Here is an 18,931-nt window from a genome sequence, read left to right on the forward strand (position 1 = left end):
ATGTAAAGCTTAAAAATCTAAGTGAAAAAGAGAGAATCAACTACTCTTTCTTATCAGATAAATAGATATAGATACAGATATATAACTATTACTATTACTTTTTTTTCTTTACTTTTTTTTTTATATAAAACTAACTCCAAGCTTAAACACTTAGAGTTAATATTTATTATTTATTCTGTTATGTTCTATAATTATATATTCTATTCTATTAATCAACTTTCTTTGCTTTATGTACTATAACTAAAATCTTAAAAAAAAAAAAAAAAACAAAACTTTCCAATTTACTATTTTTTTTTTTCTTTTCGTTGTTTTTGCTATTTATAAGATTTTTATATACATAGAAACTGCAATATATACAATAAAACTTAAAATTAAAAGTTGCTATTATTATGATTATATAATTATATGTTTATACAATAATTTTTTTGTTTTTTTTTTTTTTGCAAAAAACAAAAGGTGTGTAGTAGATCTACAATGGAATGTGTTTTGTTGTTGTTGTTATGTAGCTGATTGCTAGCGCTTCTCAACCTGCAGCAATGATAATGATATTGTTATTGGTGATGCTGATGTATGTTTGGTGTCTTTTCTATTATTCTGCAAAAAATAATATTGAGATATTAATTTTGTTTTTTTTTTTTTATTGAAAAAAGGAGAGAGAATTTTTTTATGATTATTGTTGTAAAAAAAAAAAAAAAAACAATTTTTTTAAATAAAAACAAAACAATTTATTTTATTTTTGCTCCTTTTTTTGTTGCAGGCAGTTTTTTTACCCACCATCAAGCTCTGAAGCCCCACACCTAAAACTATGAAAAACTTATGAAACCTAATACCATGAATCCACGATTTTGATCAGTTTTTTTTCACCATTTTGCAAATAAAAAGTTATGTGGTGGCAAAAAAAGACCAAGAAAATTGATTCAACTTTCCTAAAATATCTTTTTTGATCATACCATATGTTTTGGTGTTGATACCGAAGATGGAGTGAAGAAGTAACTAGGCCGTTTCCGAATCTCAAACTTATTCATTCTCCTCCATTTTTTTCAAAAGACAACCACACAACACAATTTAAGTTGATAATTTTGTTTTTTTTTAATTACGATTTAGGAATAACTACAAAATTAGTTTGATTGAATGATTGATTTTTTATTTTATTATAGAATTATAATTAATTATCAAATGGTGGGAAGCGGTTATCGTGGTGTTGGACTTGACATCCAATCAACTGAATTCAATTGTATGACTTTTCAAGAGATTGATTCGATTTGATTTTATTTTGACTCTGCATTTTACATCCACTCCACAAACCCACCCGCTCAACAGATATTTTTTGATCAAAAAATAAAATAAACCACAAAATAGGAAGAAAAATAATTTTCATCCTAATTTTAAGGTATGTTGTTTTTTTCAAAGATTATTTATTTAGTGGGGAGCTTTGGAAATATACATTAATGTTTTATCAGAATATTCTAACTAGTTAATTCATTTTTTGTTGTTATTATTGTTATTGTTGTTTTGTTGTGATGAGGCAGCCCTCAGATCATCAAACACCTTTTGCAACTCTGGGTTTTCTTTGATTCTGTTCTCCATAATCTCTTGACCTAGAATGGAAAATCAGTAAATAGCAAAAAGTGAAAAAGGTAAAGTTCAATGTGGTGAAATTAATTAATGGGCTATGTTATTTGACGCAGTAAATTGATATCATTTGATCAACAGGTATGAAATATTTTTGAGATTTATCATGATTTCGACACTTGTGATCGGTGTATGTGTTTTGTATTATGTGATTTGTGAGATTACTGATTTTTCTTACCTCTTTTCGCAAGTTTCATTTCCTCTTGTTTTTGTTTGTTCTCTTTCAGTCTTTGGTTTCTCTCATCAGCCTAAAAATACATTCATCACATTAATATGTACAAATATATATATATATATATATGTTAAAATATGATGTCATGATATTTTGAGATTTGGGAATTCGATTAATTAACAGTTTAATTTTTCAATTTCCATTTCAATTTGAATTTGAATTAAACTATTCAAATTGCTTTCGAGCAAACACTTACAAATGGTCTAACAGCTAAAACAAACAAAAATAAAGGTATCGTTATAATTTGGAATCCTTTTAAAACTTTTCCTCCAAATGTTTTTGGTTTATGATCTAATCCTAGTAGTTCTAAAATTCTATTCATCTTTTATAATTATATTATATTATCGAATCTATCTATAAGCATTAACTAAAATAACTATCTATCTACTACTTTATCTATTTCAATGAATCTAATTAACTGATCACACACTATGAAATGATGACAAACTATGCAACATGTTAAAAATAAAAAACGAAAATAAAAAAAAATGAATCATAATTATGTTTGAATCGCTTGGTGATTACTCCTAATATTATTTCTTTTTTTATTTTTTTATTTTTTTTTTTGATTTATTTGTTTATAATTGTGTATTTATATAGATTTATTGTTTATAAATAAATATAAGTAAATATTATACACATATTTTATAGAATGTATACAAATGTTAGTTGTACTTTTTTGTTTTATTTTGAGGATATGACAATTCATGTGATGATAGAACAATTCAAATATGGTTATGTTATATGTTTTAGGTATTTTTATTTATTTATTATTATTATAAAAATTTAAAGAGAAGAATTTCCAACTTGTTTACCTTTAAGATCTTTGGTGACAGTGAATCCACTTGAAACTTGACTGTCTTTAACAAATTTAGTCTTAATGTAAACATTGTTTCCAATGATAGAACCACTTATATTACATCTATTAATAATTGATTGATTGATTGATTGATAAATAAATAATTGGTTAGATAATTAATTATGATAATGTTTGCTTTGTTTGAATGAATTGAAAACTTACTGATCTTCAACGGTTACGTAATCCATGATAATAGAGCTATCGATTCTAACGTTTGTACCAAACTTGCAGTGTTTACCGATGATAGAGTTCTTGACGCTACTCTTTTGACCCAAGATAGTCTCGGTACCGATGACACAGTTGATACCGATCGAGGTCGGTGCAACCTGTGCCTTTGTATCGATGTAGTTGTTCTTGAATGGTGCTTCCAATGGTTTATAAGTACTAGATTTACCAGATGCAATCTAAACAAAACAAGTATTAGTATTCATTGAATAGTTTGAGAATTGTTGTCATTGTCGTTTGTTAACACTTACATCACGATTGGCTTGTGTAAAGGTTTGTAGGTTATTGATATTGATGCAGTATCCGTTCATCAAGTAGTTCATGCATTTGATGGTGCCTTGTGTCTGTTGGTTGATGTGGTACGATGGGTTGAATGGTGTGGAGGAGGTCGACATGGAAAGTGCCAAGTCTTGGTTGTGGTTGATAGCAGATGCCGGCAGGTTTCTTCCATGACCTGGAATCTGACAGCTCAGCAAGTAGGGTATCAGTTGTTTCTTGATACTGGTCATCGGGTTATTCTTGTTGTTCTTTTGATCCTCGACGATCAAATCGATAACCCATCTCGAAAATATATAGAATTGTGTATCTTTAAGGTTTACATTTAATGTTATATTTGGGAAACTAATATCAAAAAAAAGTGTATAATTATTAATAAACTAATATCATCATTATTATTATCATGATTATTAATTGGCAATTATACATACTATTTCAATAAATTTTTTGATACTAATACTTTCTCTTCGATTTCAGTTGCAGATTCCATTAGAAGAACACGATTGTTATTCTCATCGAGACCGATATAATCGATGAACGATGCATCGAGTTTCTCTTTTGGATTGATCTCTGCCTTGTTCAAGAGAATAGTGAGTGAAGAATCGCTACTTCTGTGTAAATCGGCCATCTGTCTAATGAATCCTTCATCTGCAATCAAATTACCATTCATAACAATAAAGTTTGTCTGTTGTTGTAAAGTTGTTATAATCAATCAGTCAATCAATGTGTTAATGAAAGGAATATATCCAACGTTGTTTCATCTACATCAAGTAATACATACTCTAATCTTTTCTCTTATTCTATAAAGTATTTCACATGTTCCGATTTGATTCTGATCTTTCAAAACAAAGAATTCTACTTCTATCTTTCCTGTTTCCTTATATATTTGTGTTACGTATGGTGTAATCTTTGTTTGTTGAAACTCCTGAATGACAATCAATACAGCTAATAGTTAAAATAATAATAATAAAGATATAAATGTTAGCTCTATGCTTAATATAATAACTAATTGTAAACTTATAGATTACATTTGAATCCGGCTCTTTCTAATAGCTCTAATTGATATGATAATAATGGTCTGTTGGCCACAGGTAACATAGAGTGTGGTAGGTTTTCATCGATTGGACTTAACTTTGCATTGAGAGTATCAATTGCAAGTAATACAACTTGATATTCGAATGACATTATTGAATATATTTACTACTCTATATAGATAGATTAGATATCAGTATAAATAACTAAATAAATATAAAGTCTGTTTCTTTTCACACTTAATTTTTTGCTTTTTTGGTCACTATCAAAAAAATGATCAAAAAACGAATTTAGATAAATTTTGAAGAATTGAATGTAGATCATGTGTTCACACCTTTATTTGTCTTGCTATTAAAGAATATAATATATTAATATTGATGAGTAAAATGGAGAATAATAATAATGGTGATAAAAAATTATTTAGAAAATGTGTTGGTGCTGTTGTTTTCAATGAAGAAGGTAACTTGTTAGTAGGTCGTAGATCATCTTTGAAAAAGGCTGCTGTTGGAAAGGTAGGTTATGTTAGGTTAGATTGATATGATATTTTGTTATAGATCATGATGTATGTAAGAATGAATGATATATATTCTATTTTATTTTATTTTTATAGTGGCAATTTCCTCAAGGTGGTGTAGAGAAAGATGAGGATTATTACAATGCTGTGTTGAGAGAGTTAAAGGAAGAGGTCGGATTAGAGTTATCAGGTGATTACTCATTGAAGTACATTGATAGATTACAATCACCAATTGAATATCTATATGAAAGAATAGAGACAAGTCATGATAGAAAAACACATGGACAATCGATAGTATGGTATTTCTTTTATATGAACAGTAAGCATATCGATAGAGTAAAGTTGGACAATGAGCCGGAACAACAAGAGTTTGATCAAGTACAATGGATGTCCTTCGACGATTTACTACAACCTGAGAACATAGTATCTTTTAAGCTTGAAATGTATCAACAGCTTCAAAAACAATCTATTCCCATCATTCAGAATGCCGCCAAATAAATAGAGAATGAAAATGTAAATAATTAATCTATAACAAATAAAGAAAATACAATAAAACATATTTTTAAAATCTTGGTTTTCTAATTTTTGAATGTTGCCAGTAACTAAGTTACCGCCCATATTAATTTTCTTTTTCCGGTCAAAAGTTGGAGTGGTGCTATTTAAACTTTCTTGACATACGATAGAAAATCCGATTGTTGAGTGGAGAAGATTGTAGAAGTATTGTTGTTTGTTTCAGAGTGGCAGTTGTATACACTTCGATGGTTCTCACAGCCATTCCAGGCTGTCTGTAATGCGCAGAAATCATTTCACCTTGTTCAGTGACTCTGAGTCTTCATTTTGAAATTAATTAGTTAATTAATATCTTTAGAATTCGATAATCAAATAAAAATTTATTTTGGAGGATTATGATGTGAACTTAGATATCCGTCGGATTGCATTTCAACGAGACGCGACACCGCACGACTAAACATAAATCTTTCTTCTTCACCGGTGAATCTCGACAATTGGTCGGGTGTAAGTGTGAGGTCGTCTGTCAGTTGTCTTATCTCAGCGGAGGTGGTGTCCAGGCTGTCGCCCTTTGACATGAACAGTTTGTTGGGTGCACTCTCGGCGTAGCACACCAGCTTCACCTTGTGTTCGTAGAGCACATCTACCAGTGTGATAAAACGTCTCGCTTGGTTCTTTGTGGTTTCATCCATCGATGGAATCTCCTGAATGAAAACCGTGTGGAATTTACGCGACAATTCAATGTAGTCGGCTGCTCCCAGAGCAGTGTCACACAACTCCTTGAACTTGTAGAGTGCAACGCCACGTGCACATCTTGGCACCACGATCTGTCTCGATTGATTGATCGCAATAGTCTTACTCTCCACCGGTTCGCCATGTGTCAACTCTGTAAATAGTTTATTAAATTCAATTTCATTCTCCTTGTTAAACGGACTGTGTATGTTTTGTCAACAAAAATGGAATTAGAATTGATATTGATATTATGAGATTGATGGTCCATACCTTAAAAATACTTTTTTAGTTCTGGTTCCAGATAATCTATAATCTAATCCAGAATTTAAATTGTAAACTAAACATTTTGACTCTAGGAAATGAATGAATGGAACGAACAGCTGACGATTGAGTCCATTCTTGTAGAGATCGTTTGGTTGTCTGTTGGATGTAGTTACGAGAATGGCACCATTATCAAACATACACGAGAATAGACGTTTCAAGATCATGGCATCCGATACATCTGTGACTTGAAATTCGTCAAAGCACAACAACCATGCTTCGCTAGTCAACTCCTTTGAGAGTGGTGGAATTGGATCGTTTTCATTTTCCGATTTATTTTGTCTCCACTTGTGAATTCCTATTGTTTTTGTTTTCCACAACAGCAGCAGCAACAATATTAGTCAATTGACAACAATAACAACTGGATAATTTATTATTATAACAAACTTACTTTTATGAACATCCAACATAAAATGATGGAAATGTATTCTTTTCTTTTTATTTATTGGTACGGAATCATAGAATAGATCCATTAGGAATGATTTTCCACAACCGACATCACCATACAAATAGACACCTTTAATTTCATTCTTGTGTGGATCAATCGTTGGTTTTGTAGATGTCAACATTGAAAACCACTTTTCATTAATTAATTGAGAAAACGAAAATAAATAAATAGGGGTCTATTAACAACTTAAATGGTTAAAGAATTTGAGATTTGTATATTTACTTTTGAAAGATTTCCATTGTCAGATTCATTCGATGGCATTGGGTTATAGTTTTTAATTTGATCGAATAGATTCTGTAGCAGTTTAACAGTTTCTCTTTGATGTTTGTCCACTCTGATTTTATTGTCTTTGATCATCTGATCGTATTTCGCCAATGGACCTTCCTTAACAATATGGTCATCCTTAATCGATTTATGAATAGTTTCACTTGTAATCTCTGAGGTGGTAGGAGTTGTAGTTGTAGTAGTAGAAGTTGTATATGTTCTTTTACTATTTTCACTATATTTATTTATAAAACTATTATTATCATTATTGTTACTGCTGCAGCTGAGATGTCGACTAATAGTTGATGATGATGATGATGGTTGTGAGGATCTAATCACCAAATTCCTCTGAAGGAATAATGTTTTATTTAGATTTCTTAGCATATTACTACAAAATAACTAAATAAAGTATAATATTATATTATTACTTTTAAATAAATAAATAAAATAAGATTTTAAATCTTTTTTTTTTTAATAATCAATCATTCGACTGATTAAAAAAAAAATAAAAAAATAGATTATTTGTCAATAATTATGACATCAACACAGTCTAAATATGACGACGAATTATCTATTTTGTCGGAAGAAGCAAATGGTATAAAAAATATAGATATATTTAAAATAGATCTTAGATGTTAATTAATATTATATGTTATTAACATAATATATATATATATGTGTATAGATTTTTATATAGTAAAAGAAATTGAAAGAATAGAGAAACCTACACCTTTACAATTTTATAGAGATTACGTATCACAGAATAGACCTGTTATAATTAAAGGTAAATAGATTAACAAAAAAAAAAAAAGATTTAGTTAGATACTTATTTACTTACTTTATTATTATTTTAATATGTAGGTGCAATTGATGATTGGAGAGCATTGAAATTATGGACAAATCAATATCTATGTGAGAAGATGAAGGATGTAGAAGTTACAGTTGCAATAACACCAGATGGTCTTGGTGATGCTGTAAAAGATGTCGATGGAACTCAATGTTTTGTAAAACCTCTCGAAAAGAAGTTAAAGTTTCAAGATTTCATGAATGTAAAGGTAAGTAAGCAAGGTTTAATTAGAAAAGGCAACTCAAAAACCCAAACGATTTAACATAAGAATATATACTTCTTTATGAATTGTAGGAACAAGATAAAAATAATATATATTATATTCAATATCAAAATGGCAGTTTCGATTTGGAGTTTGAGAATCTTTGGTCCGATATCAATCATCTAGCAATAGACTTTGCAAAAGAAGCATTCGGAATGGATCCTGATGCTGTTAATTTTTGGTGTGGTGAAAATCGTTCTGTTTCGTCTTTACATAAAGATCCATATGGTATGATATGATTACAACAAAACCAAATGATTTTGGTTCATGAATATGAGTTATTAATTCTTTCACAAAAAAAAAAAAAAAAAAAGAGAATATATATTGTGTAGTTAGAGGTACAAAGATATTTACATTACTTCCACCATTGGATTATCCGTTTCTCTATGAGACAGAGTTCCCCTCTGCAACCTATGTTGAAAAACAACCTAATGGTGGCAATGGTGAACTTGTTGTGGAGATGGATAGTCCACCTACGAGTATTCCATGGATACCAGTCGATCCTACATTGCCTTATGAGTTGAATAGAGATCGATTCCCACAGATCGATCGTGCTCACCCATTGCATGTCGAGGTACACGAAGGTGAGATCCTCTATTTACCTTCATTATACTATCATAGAGTTGCACAGAGTGGTGACGACGAAGGCAAAACAATTGCAATCAACTATTGGTTCGATATGAAATATGGATTGAATTATGTTTATTTCCAATTTTTAAAACAATTTAAGAAATAATAATAATATACTATAAACGTTGTTAAATTATTTATTTTGTTTAATTTAAATATTATTGAAAACCGGTACCGTTACAGTTCTTTCCCTTGGATTGCAACTTAGTGGAATGTTTGTTTCAGAGTGGCAGTTGTATACACTTCGATGGTTCTCAGAGCCATTCCGGGCTGTCTGTAATGCGCAGTAATCATTTCACCTTGTTCAGTGACTCTGAGTCTTCATTTGGAAATTAATTATGTGATTAGTGTTGTTAATACTATAACTTTGAAACTAATAAATATACATATACATATATTTACCTTGTATATCTATTTTACCTTCCGCTAATTGACTCACCAGGTTTTTAATAAATAAAAAAAACAATATACATAGATAATGAATAACGTTACTTTACTTTAGAGCGAGAGTCAATTTGACCCCTTTTAACCTCTTCCATGAAAGAGATTACACTTTACCCCGTTCTTCTCGCTCAATTTAGTTAATAGGAGCTAATCACTTTCTTCAATTTGATCACTGTAACCTCGTATACAATGACTTTCATTTCTTATTCTCAATCTACTATTGTCATCCGTGACTCAAGATTCTCATCTTACTCTTCTTCGGTGTTACTGCTTCTCTACTACAATTTCCTTTCTAACTTCCAAGCGAGGTACACTCTGATTAACTCGTACTTTTAGCATCCCCGAAAAATAAAAAAAAATTCAAATTAAATAACAATCACACATTAAACCCACCAAAAAAAAAATAAAAAAATAAAAATAAAAGCTAATCACACAAAAGAGAGCGTATAGTGACCTCTCTCCACAGTGAAATTCTTAATTTTAGCTTTTTTAGCTATTTTTTTAATAATATTTATAAATAATATATAGAAAATGATTCTCTATAAATTATATTATAGATATATAAAAATTTTTATATACTTATTATTGATAGGTGTAGTAGTATGTGTGCATGCTAATTGTGGACTCCAATATAACCACTCTTCCAGTAGATCAAGACATTATAAGAAAGATCACAAGCAACCCTGCCAACAATCTTGTGATTACTGTTCCAACACGGCAACAACCAAAGTATCAGTTTGTAGACATCGCAGCTGTACCAGTGGAAAGAAATATAGTGAATCAAATTTGTCAAAACATGACTACCATTCTAATTGTGGTATTTCATCTGGATGCTTACCATGTATTGAGTTAGAGGAAATGCGAAACGCAAGAGATGATATTCCAATTGCAAAGCTGGCACAATTGAAAGATGAGTTACTGATTCCAGAGGCTGGTGGTCTCATCTGCGCCAAACCTTTAAACTATCGAGGAATTATTCATTAGCAAAAGTAAAGAAAATGCAACAGGATAAGTTAATATTATTAACAAATATTCTCTTTAGTATGTTCATTACCTTTATAATAATACATAAAAGAAGGAAAGCGTTCGTACATCAGTCTTAAAGATCTACTAAAGTTGGCGTTTAACATAGAGTTTCCGGTAGGCAGCCAAGTGCCACAAAACATTTCACTTAAGATATATATCTCTTGATGGGTGCATGATGAGCCAAACCTAATGAATGATCCAAGCATTACGAATGCGGTTGCTACCACTACTACGACCACTGCTGCTGCTACTACCACTGCCTCTGTTACTACTACTACTGCTACAACTAGAGTTTCAACTTTCGCGAACCAACAACCATTAATTAACGAAAATCTTTTGCCTATTCCTGCCTTCTCTGTAGGTGAGAGTGTTTATGGAAAAGCGGTCAATGGAAGAGACTTTGGGACATGGTGGCCTGCTACTGTCAAAACCATTGAATACAGCAATGAAAACAACGAATGGTGTTATACTATTAAGTTTAAGCAAGGAAATGAAGGTTTAGAAACATTAATAGGTCACAACTTAGTAACAATAGATGAGGATAAAGAATTCACAGTCAATAACATAAAAGATAGATTGGATGTTTTGGTGTTTGATAAAACAACAAAAAATTACTATAAAGGTGAAATAATAAAAGGTACTGAACAATCTAATACAAGAAAAAGAAAGGTGACTGCGATAGAAGTAGCATGTGAAGGTACAAATAATTATGATTTAAATAATATTCTTAATTCCACAGGTATACAAATCAGTAAAGAAAGAAAGAGAAATGAGTTTTTAAGAGTAGAACCATTCACAATGGAATATTTTTTACAAGATATTTACCCAATAATAAAATCTATATAAATTATCTAATATAAAATTATTGTTTATTGATTTTTCTTATTTAAATAAATTTATTAACTATTAATTGCATATTCTAATAGCAGTATTAAAAAGAAATGATCATCAAAAAAAAAAAAGTGAAAAACAGCTATTTTTGCAAAAATGAAAGTGCAAACCTTCTGATTTTTGAAAATTGTGATATTGATCATTGTAAAAATTTGGTGAGCAACCTTTTTTTTTTTTTATATGTAAAAATTAAAATTTGAAAAATTAATGTGTGGTTAATATGAGGATGCTAATTTTACGAATAATTCGGAGTGTATCTAAATGATTAAATCTTAATAAATATATTTGTGATCTTGATAATTATTTTGATTTTCTTTAGTATTATTATGATTCTAATAATTCTGATTGATTTTTATAAATATCAAACTATAGATATATTTTGAGAAATGATATTGTTTGAAACATAAAAATCTGTTGTTATTCGTATTTTTTTTGATATAAATTAAAAGTAGACCACAGTGTTTACAATTTCACCCATTATTAGTATTAATACCGTTGGGCTTTTGATATCAAACTTTAACATTTAGTACACAGCACACGACACAGCTTTTCTTTATGAAGTTGTTTTATCTCTGTAGATAAGATCATCAAAAAAATGTTTGATTTTTTATTTTAATCCAAATTGTTCTTTGATTTTTATGTCATCAATCAGATGGATCTGAAGGTGGTTGTATCATAATAAAATAACATATATTCAAAAATTCTAAAATTTATTAATTCATTTTAAGTTATTATATCGTAATATTAACAGTTAATATAGTAATAATAATAATAAATATATAAAAATGACAAAGATTGCTAAATTTGACTTTAGAAAAATAGATAATATTGACGTATTCTATGATCAACTTGCAGAAAAAACAACAGTTCCCAGTTATTTTGGTAGAAACTTGGACGCTCTTGTCGATATTTTAAGAGATTGTGCTGATGCTCCTCTAGAGATTATATTCACACATATGAATCAAGATAAACAGAATCAATTCGGTCGTCTTATAAACGTTTTGAAAGATGTTGCTGAAGAGTTAGACCCAGGTCAACTTACATTTAAGATTGCTTCATAAGACTACGAATAGCACACAAGACACTCAACAAAGATACAAAGAAATAAATTACTATTTTTATTAAACAATAATAATAACAACAACAGCAATACTAAAGAAACTTGTAATTGTTATACAAAGTAAATAAAAAGACAACAACTTCAATTACAAGAATGAGGAATTGTAGTAGATATTAATAGATAAAGATGTAAATAAGAAGAAAAAGATATCATTTATCAATCGACAAACAGAGAGAAAGGTTATCTATAGACAAACTCTGATGAATTCTAATGAACTTAATCTACAAAAGTCTTCTTTCATTTTTTTCTGTTTTTTTTTGTGAAAACTATGAACTTAGTGTGTAATCTTTCGATGAAACCATTTCATTTCGAGGAGATTGATTCAATCATCCTCCGGGTTGTCCTTTTTGAATCGACACAATAAAGTTGGACGGGCTTCACCTTTTAAATATGCTTCGGCAAAAGTAACCATGTTCAAACAGGCATTGAAATCACAGTTGATGTGATATTTTGTCTCTCCATCCAAATAGTATTTGATAACATAAGAATTAGGATCATCCCGAGGAGCTTTGACTTTGGCGGCTTATACACTTCTTTTCGTTTGACATCTGACTTTTCTTGAACATAGCGAAGTTAAAGAATCTAATTATATGGGAGAAGTTTGGAAATTGCTTCAATTTCAACCTATAAATATTCATGAGATAACCAATATTATTTCTGAAGAAGATACAAAGTATGTATAAAAAGTTTGTTTTATTTTAAAAAAAAATCTCACTTTATTTATATTTATTTTTAATAGAAAAAAGATTTTAGAATTATTTGTATCTTTCAAAGATGTTAACAGATGAATTCAATTTAAAATCCAAATATCTTAATGAAGTACCTAAACAAGTTGCAACTGTATAATTTTTAGAAAAGAAAATTAATATTAATAAATTAAAATTAAATACTCTTAAAATATATACATAAAACTAACCTTTAAATTTAAAGTCACTAAAATCAATAGTAACTTTTACCGTTTTTATGATCACCTACAAGTGTTATCAACCGTTCCTCTAGTTTGAGTGTTGTATCTATTTTATACTTATCTACAAGTTTCTTTCCCTGGTGGTCCAATAAGATGGGAAACTATGTAAAAAAAATTAGGAATTTTGATTAAAACTAAAAAAATTGTAAATTAAAAAAAATTGATACTTACCAGATTGTAGTTTATTATAAATTCTGAATCTTTGAATTGATCTCAAGATTTATCAAATTCTTTTGAATAGACGTATTAATAACTTTGGTCAGGTTTCTTATGTGACTGTAACTGGGAGTAGAGAAAATTATACTAGTTGGTTGCAACTTGTTTAGGTACTTCATCAAAATATTTCGATTTTAAATCGAATTCATCTTTGAAAGATACAAATAATTCTAAAATCTTTTTTCTATTAAAAATAAATATAAATAAACTGAGAATTTTTTTTAAATAAAACAAACTTTTTATACATACCTTTGTATCTTCAGAAATTATATTCGTTATCTCATGAATATTTATAGGTTGAAATTGAAGCAATTTCCAAACTTCTCCCATATGATTGGATTCTAGAACTTCGCTACCAATTATTCGCTTATAAATATACGATATACTTTTATATGATATAGTGAGGTGAGTAGTTGTTTTTTCTAAATTTAACAAAACATCTTCATTTTTAAATTTATTAACAATTTCAAAATTTTTTGTGAAAGTATCTTGATTATTTTTTATAAATTTATGAAGGAAATCATTAATTTGTACTAAAGATCTTCTTTGATCTCTGATAGAGTAGAAGAAATAGTTGTAAAGAATTCATCCTTTAGGACATCTTTGACCTTAAAAGGACCTATAGAAATGTGTGAGATAGATAAATAATAAATAGATAAATAGATATAGAATAGATAAATAGATAAAGAATAGATAAATAAGAATAGATAAATAAATATTAAACAATAGATAAAAAGATAAATAATAGATAAATAGATAAAGAATATAAAGAATAGAGAAAGAATAAAAAGAATAGATATAATATTTTAAAAATATAAGAAATAATAACTAATATATAAATTTGAAGATTGTATTTGTTTTTAAATTTGAAGGTTGTAAAGTAAAAAAATTAGAATGAAAAAATTTGGTTTTGATCAAAACAAAAAAGCATAGTTTAGTTGTAATGAGGCAAATTCTCTCCGTATTAAAAAAGAAAGGTTGAAAACTTAATTCCAAAAGTTTTTTACAAAGAATTGAATCAAGAAAAAAAAAAGAATATCTAATATGATTGGTATGATCATACTAATATATTTAGCAAACATTCTAAATCGGGATATTTTTATAATTCTTCCAAACTTTGTGTTTGGATCATATGAAAACTAAGTTTTTCAAAAAAAATATTGAAATAATATTTTTTTAATTATTTTTTGGTTAGGTTTTTTTTTTGCAATCAAAACAAAAGAAAACAGACATCTTAATTCATTCTTTTAAAATATAGTTATAATTTAATTATTATTTGAATATTTATCACCAAGATATTAATATACGAGATGTAGTAAATTAGTAAATAAAGGTTAAATACCGGACAATGACCGATTAGCATGCATTTCAATAACAGAAACAATTACAAAGTTTGAGTTCAATAACAGAATTAGTTCTATTGCTCAACTAAAAAGTAAAATAAACATATAAACAAGCACATGTAATCATAGATTGGCTAAAAAGGATAGTGGATGTAATATTTATAAAGGTATAGATTTATTTTATTTTTTCACTTTTAAACAACTTTAATAAACTGACTTGTTAAATTATTTATTTATAGGTATTAGATTTGTTAAAGAAAGATTGTTGTTGTATACAAAAAAGACCATCATCATCATTCAGAGAATTCTATAGGAGAAGAGCAGCTGAGAAACGTGAACCTTTTTAATTATTGTCAAGATATGAATTCAGTAAAATCAGTTAACACTAAACCAGTCAAGAGTAATCGTTATAAGGACTATAGTAAATTATCAGAGAGGTCTGGTAATAAAAGTAAAGTTTTAAATTTAATAACAACTTCAGACACATGTAATAAAAGATTGGTTACCAAAGAATACCACTGGAAAGCAGGTACACTATTGACAACTATAGATATTATAATTGTTGTTGTTTTCATGATGATGATTGTTAATATTTTAACTATAAATATATTCAGTGTTATATTTATTTATATTTATATTTATATTCATATATATTATATTTATTCATATATTTACTCACTTTCTTGTCAAAGTTGCTTTTTCGTATGCTAACATTATACATCGTTTGAAAAAAATTTAACAATTATTTCTTTTTTTGGACCAAGCAGAAGACTTTTGATTTGTCTAGACAAATTCCAATATCAAGGAATGGCATTAACTGATTCTTATAATTTCTCATTGGAAGAATATAAAATTTTATTTAAATATTTTCATTTGGTTTAAAAAAAAAGGAAAATTATTACCAATTTTTAAGAAATAATATTAAATTATTATATTTTTTGTTGAATGATTAACCGGTATTTCTCATACCAGCTGCAATTCCATTGATTGTGATAATGAGAATATCAATTAAAATTGGATCCATCGCATCGACATGTTGCGATCTCAGTCTTCTGAGGATCTCTGCTTGGATGTAGTTGATTGGATCCATGTAGGCACGACGAATCGATACGAAATGTTGGAGTAGTTTGTTCTCCTGTTGTAGAGTTTCATGGCTGGTGAGCGAGAGTACTGAGTTTACTGTTTCGTTGAGGAGATCGATCAGTTCTTTTCCTTTGGATTGCAGCTCGAATGGAACGAGCAAGTCGTTGTATCGCAGTGCAATGAGAGGGTCGGTCTTCATGAGAACCATCTCAATGAGATCGACGGTGGTCGAGAAGAATGGCCAGTTCTTGTACATATCGACGAGATCCTGTTGCCAACCTTTGTTTATCGCTTCTTTGAAAGCATCGCATACACCAAGCCAAGCGGGAAGAATCAAACGGGTCTGGGTGAATGAGAATATCCAAGGGATGGCACGGAGCGATTCGATTGTTGGATTCAGAACATTTCTCTTGGCGGGACGACTTCCAATGTTGAGATGTGTCAATTCACGCTCGGGAGTCGACGCGCGGAAGTAGCGAACAAAGTTTGGATCGTCCCTGACAACGGAACGGTATTTCTTGCTGGAGACATCCGCTAGAAAATCCATAATCTTTATAATAATAGTATCAAAAATAACGAGTTAATATCAATATGGATAGTGATAATTTAAAAATGATTATTGAATATTTACCTCTCTCCATTTGTCGAGTGGAGCGGGTGGTGGAAGTAATGTTTGTTTCAGAGTGGCAGTTGTATACACTTCGATGGTTCTCAGAGCCATTCCGGGCTGTCCGTAATGCGCAGTAATCATTTCACCTTGTTCAGTGACTCTGAGTCTTCATTTGGAAATTAATTATGTGATTAGTGTTAGTACTATAATTTTGAAACTAATAAAAATACATATATTTACCTTCCGTTGATTGATCCACCAGGTTGCGATTGGATAGCGAGATAAGTCGGACTACCCCCACGTCCCACGGTTCCACCTCTACCATGAAACAGATTACACTTTACCCCGTGCTTCTCGCTCAATTTAGTTAATATCTCTTGCGCCTTATATAGTGACCAGGCAGAACATAGACGACCGGCATCCTTTGCGGAATCACTATATCCCAACATAATCTCCTGACTTCCATTGATTCTCTTCTTATACCATGGAATATTAAATAGACTCTCCATGGTGGTAGGTGCTCTCACCAAATCATCGATCATCTCAAACAGTGGAACCACTCTCTGTGGATGTTTGTTTCCAACTACCTTTTGTAGAAGTTCAACTGCCAAGATATCCGATGGTTTCTGACACATGCTAATAACGTATGCACCTAGTGAATCCTTTGGAAGTTCAGCGGCCATACGGAAAGTGTTGATCACTTCCTGAACTCTTGGGTTACAAGGAAAGTCCACTGGAATCAATGGACGTTTCGACTCGAGTTCCTTCAACAAGAACTCTACTCTTTGCTCCTCACTCCAAGCGTTGTAAGAACCAATACCTAGATAGGTGGTAATTGCATCCAATGTCTCTGAATGTCTGCTCGACTCTTGTCTAATATCCAACTTGGAAAGATTCAATCCGAAACAATTCAACCGACGAATGATATCGAGAAGACGACCGTCAGCAATTGCCTTTCCACCGATTGCAACCAACGAATCGTAACACATCTTCAACGGAGCAATCACCTCCTCCGCTGTTTCATAGCAAACATCGTCGGGACATGGTGTTTGACCAGAGATTAAATCCTCGTATTTCTTCTTGGTCAACAACATCTTGTCTCTAACTTCGGCCAGTACAATACGATAGGCTTCCTTCTCTGGAATACCCTCTCTGAACTCCTTGTAGAGAGTCAAGATTGACTTTGGTTTGTTGCTTTGTCGACGTTCGTTGGCGGCGAGAGCAGCGTCCGCCATTGAATCGGTCTTCTTCACCATCGACAGCTCGAAAAGCAATGCGTCAATCTCACGGTAAAACAAGGTGGCAGCGATCCAACGTGAGAAATAGCAAACCTGTCTTGTAACATCGGCAGTGACATTGTCATTACCATCACGATCACCACCACACCAACTTCCGAAACGGATATTGGTGAATCCCAAAGGCAGCGAACGACCAGTGTACTTTTCAACGGTACGATCCAAAATCCTAAAGAATCTTGGTAGAGTATGCCAAAGATTCTGTTCCAAAATACTCCAACCTCCTTGAGCTTCTTCCTCTGGAGTTGGTTTCTTACGTCTAATTTCATCTGTCAACCAAGTAGCTTTCACCTCTCTATTCAACTCTTCTTCCCACTCGAATCTTTCATAATCAGTTAATTGTTTTTCCAACCTTTTGAAAATTTTCACAAAAACAAAATGTTAATATCTTCTGAAAAACTGTTATTAAATATTATTATATTTAGACATACTCTGATAATGCATTTCCAATTGCATTATTCTTTGCAATAAGAGTTCTTCTCATCATCTGTGTTGGATGTGCAGTCAATACCAATTCAATAGATTGTTCACAAATTGCATCTAATAATTTAGAAAAAGATTGAAAAAAAACAGATTTAGTTAATAAATTAAAGTTTAAACTTGTGGTTGTTTGTAATTACTACTATTACTTACTGTAAATGGTATCTGGTGAAATACCTTCATCAATTAATGATTTCAAGGTATGTTCACAAGAGTACATGAGATCTTCACCGGCGAGGTTGGCTTTGAGTACGGAGCGAACGAGGTGGTGTTGTTCTGCGACGTTAGCGAGGTTCAGACACTGACTCAATATTCTAGAGATTGAGAGTGCATCGGCATTGCTGAGTGACGATATCTTTTGTTTGTATTGCTCCATTGACACTGGATCTCTCTCGCTCGGTTGATCCTTCAACAAGATTGACTCGACCAGATTGATGAGTCGATCACCATCTTTCTCCAAAACTTTGACACTCTCCAAAAGAATGTGTCTCAATCTCTCTGTATCCTTATCCAATTCATCTGGTTCAACAGATCCAAAATCGAATGGTCCAATATCAGGCATTTATAAAATAATAATAATAACAATAATTTAATACAAAAATAAAATGAAATGAAAATAAAATATTATAACAATAAATACAAATAAATATTATATATAACCAGAATTCTAAAAGT

At 30.4% G+C, this 18,931-nt stretch overlaps 10 protein-coding genes across 10 annotated transcripts; 5 read left to right on the forward strand and 5 right to left on the reverse strand.

Annotated features, from left to right (window-relative positions):
• Positions 1-208: 208 nt before the first annotated feature.
• PPL_05091 (uncharacterized protein) lies at positions 209-1,025 on the reverse strand (the record flags this gene model as incomplete). Its single annotated transcript, XM_020575987.1, has 3 exons — positions 209-247; positions 529-594; positions 951-1,025. 3 exons carry the CDS (start codon positions 1,023-1,025, stop codon positions 209-211), a joined length of 180 nt encoding a protein of 59 aa, XP_020433976.1.
• A 454-nt stretch (positions 1,026-1,479) lies between these two features.
• Positions 1,480-2,186, reverse strand: PPL_05092 (uncharacterized protein; the record flags this gene model as incomplete). The annotated part of the gene is made up of 3 exons (XM_020575988.1): positions 1,480-1,598; positions 1,811-1,880; positions 2,061-2,186. The coding sequence occupies 3 exons, from the start codon at positions 2,184-2,186 to the stop codon at positions 1,480-1,482; spliced, it is 315 nt and encodes a 104-aa protein (XP_020433977.1).
• Positions 2,187-2,650: 464 nt separating this feature from the next.
• Positions 2,651-4,409, reverse strand: eIF2b3 (eukaryotic translation initiation factor 2B; the record flags this gene model as incomplete). Its single annotated transcript, XM_020575989.1, has 6 exons — positions 2,651-2,786; positions 2,886-3,127; positions 3,200-3,569; positions 3,656-3,909; positions 4,006-4,169; positions 4,253-4,409. 6 exons carry the CDS (start codon positions 4,407-4,409, stop codon positions 2,651-2,653), a joined length of 1,323 nt encoding a protein of 440 aa, XP_020433978.1.
• Positions 4,410-4,642: 233 nt separating this feature from the next.
• PPL_05094 (RNA pyrophosphohydrolase) lies at positions 4,643-5,268 on the forward strand (the record flags this gene model as incomplete). Its single annotated transcript, XM_020575990.1, has 2 exons — positions 4,643-4,768; positions 4,867-5,268. 2 exons carry the CDS (start codon positions 4,643-4,645, stop codon positions 5,266-5,268), a joined length of 528 nt encoding a protein of 175 aa, XP_020433979.1.
• A 157-nt stretch (positions 5,269-5,425) lies between these two features.
• On the reverse strand, positions 5,426-7,426 carry PPL_05095 (putative ATPase; the record flags this gene model as incomplete). The annotated part of the gene is made up of 5 exons (XM_020575991.1): positions 5,426-5,600; positions 6,137-6,163; positions 6,280-6,628; positions 6,722-6,908; positions 7,001-7,426. 5 exons carry the CDS (start codon positions 7,424-7,426, stop codon positions 5,426-5,428), a joined length of 1,164 nt encoding a protein of 387 aa, XP_020433980.1.
• Positions 7,427-7,576: 150 nt separating this feature from the next.
• jcdE (cupin-like domain-containing protein) lies at positions 7,577-9,117 on the forward strand (the record flags this gene model as incomplete). Its single annotated transcript, XM_020575992.1, has 6 exons — positions 7,577-7,637; positions 7,740-7,826; positions 7,904-8,097; positions 8,184-8,379; positions 8,484-8,851; positions 9,007-9,117. 6 exons carry the CDS (start codon positions 7,577-7,579, stop codon positions 9,115-9,117), a joined length of 1,017 nt encoding a protein of 338 aa, XP_020433981.1.
• A 297-nt stretch (positions 9,118-9,414) lies between these two features.
• Positions 9,415-10,209, forward strand: PPL_05097 (uncharacterized protein; the record flags this gene model as incomplete). The annotated part of the gene is made up of 2 exons (XM_020575993.1): positions 9,415-9,488; positions 10,002-10,209. 2 exons carry the CDS (start codon positions 9,415-9,417, stop codon positions 10,207-10,209), a joined length of 282 nt encoding a protein of 93 aa, XP_020433982.1.
• A 231-nt stretch (positions 10,210-10,440) lies between these two features.
• On the forward strand, positions 10,441-11,097 carry PPL_05098 (uncharacterized protein; the record flags this gene model as incomplete). The annotated part of the gene is made up of 1 exon (XM_020575994.1): positions 10,441-11,097. One exon carries the CDS (start codon positions 10,441-10,443, stop codon positions 11,095-11,097), a length of 657 nt encoding a protein of 218 aa, XP_020433983.1.
• Positions 11,098-11,927: 830 nt separating this feature from the next.
• On the forward strand, positions 11,928-12,203 carry PPL_05099 (uncharacterized protein; the record flags this gene model as incomplete). The annotated part of the gene is made up of 1 exon (XM_020575995.1): positions 11,928-12,203. One exon carries the CDS (start codon positions 11,928-11,930, stop codon positions 12,201-12,203), a length of 276 nt encoding a protein of 91 aa, XP_020433984.1.
• A 3,001-nt stretch (positions 12,204-15,204) lies between these two features.
• Positions 15,205-18,818, reverse strand: PPL_05100 (Phosphoenolpyruvate carboxylase; the record flags this gene model as incomplete). Its single annotated transcript, XM_020575996.1, has 6 exons — positions 15,205-15,332; positions 15,758-16,421; positions 16,503-16,647; positions 16,722-18,128; positions 18,208-18,316; positions 18,410-18,818. 6 exons carry the CDS (start codon positions 18,816-18,818, stop codon positions 15,205-15,207), a joined length of 2,862 nt encoding a protein of 953 aa, XP_020433985.1.
• Positions 18,819-18,931: the final 113 nt, after the last annotated feature.

This window comes from Heterostelium album (assembly GCF_000004825.1).
Source record: "Heterostelium album PN500 unplaced genomic scaffold PPL_scaffold5, whole genome shotgun sequence".
Taxonomy (NCBI): domain Eukaryota; phylum Evosea; class Eumycetozoa; order Acytosteliales; family Acytosteliaceae; genus Heterostelium; species Heterostelium album.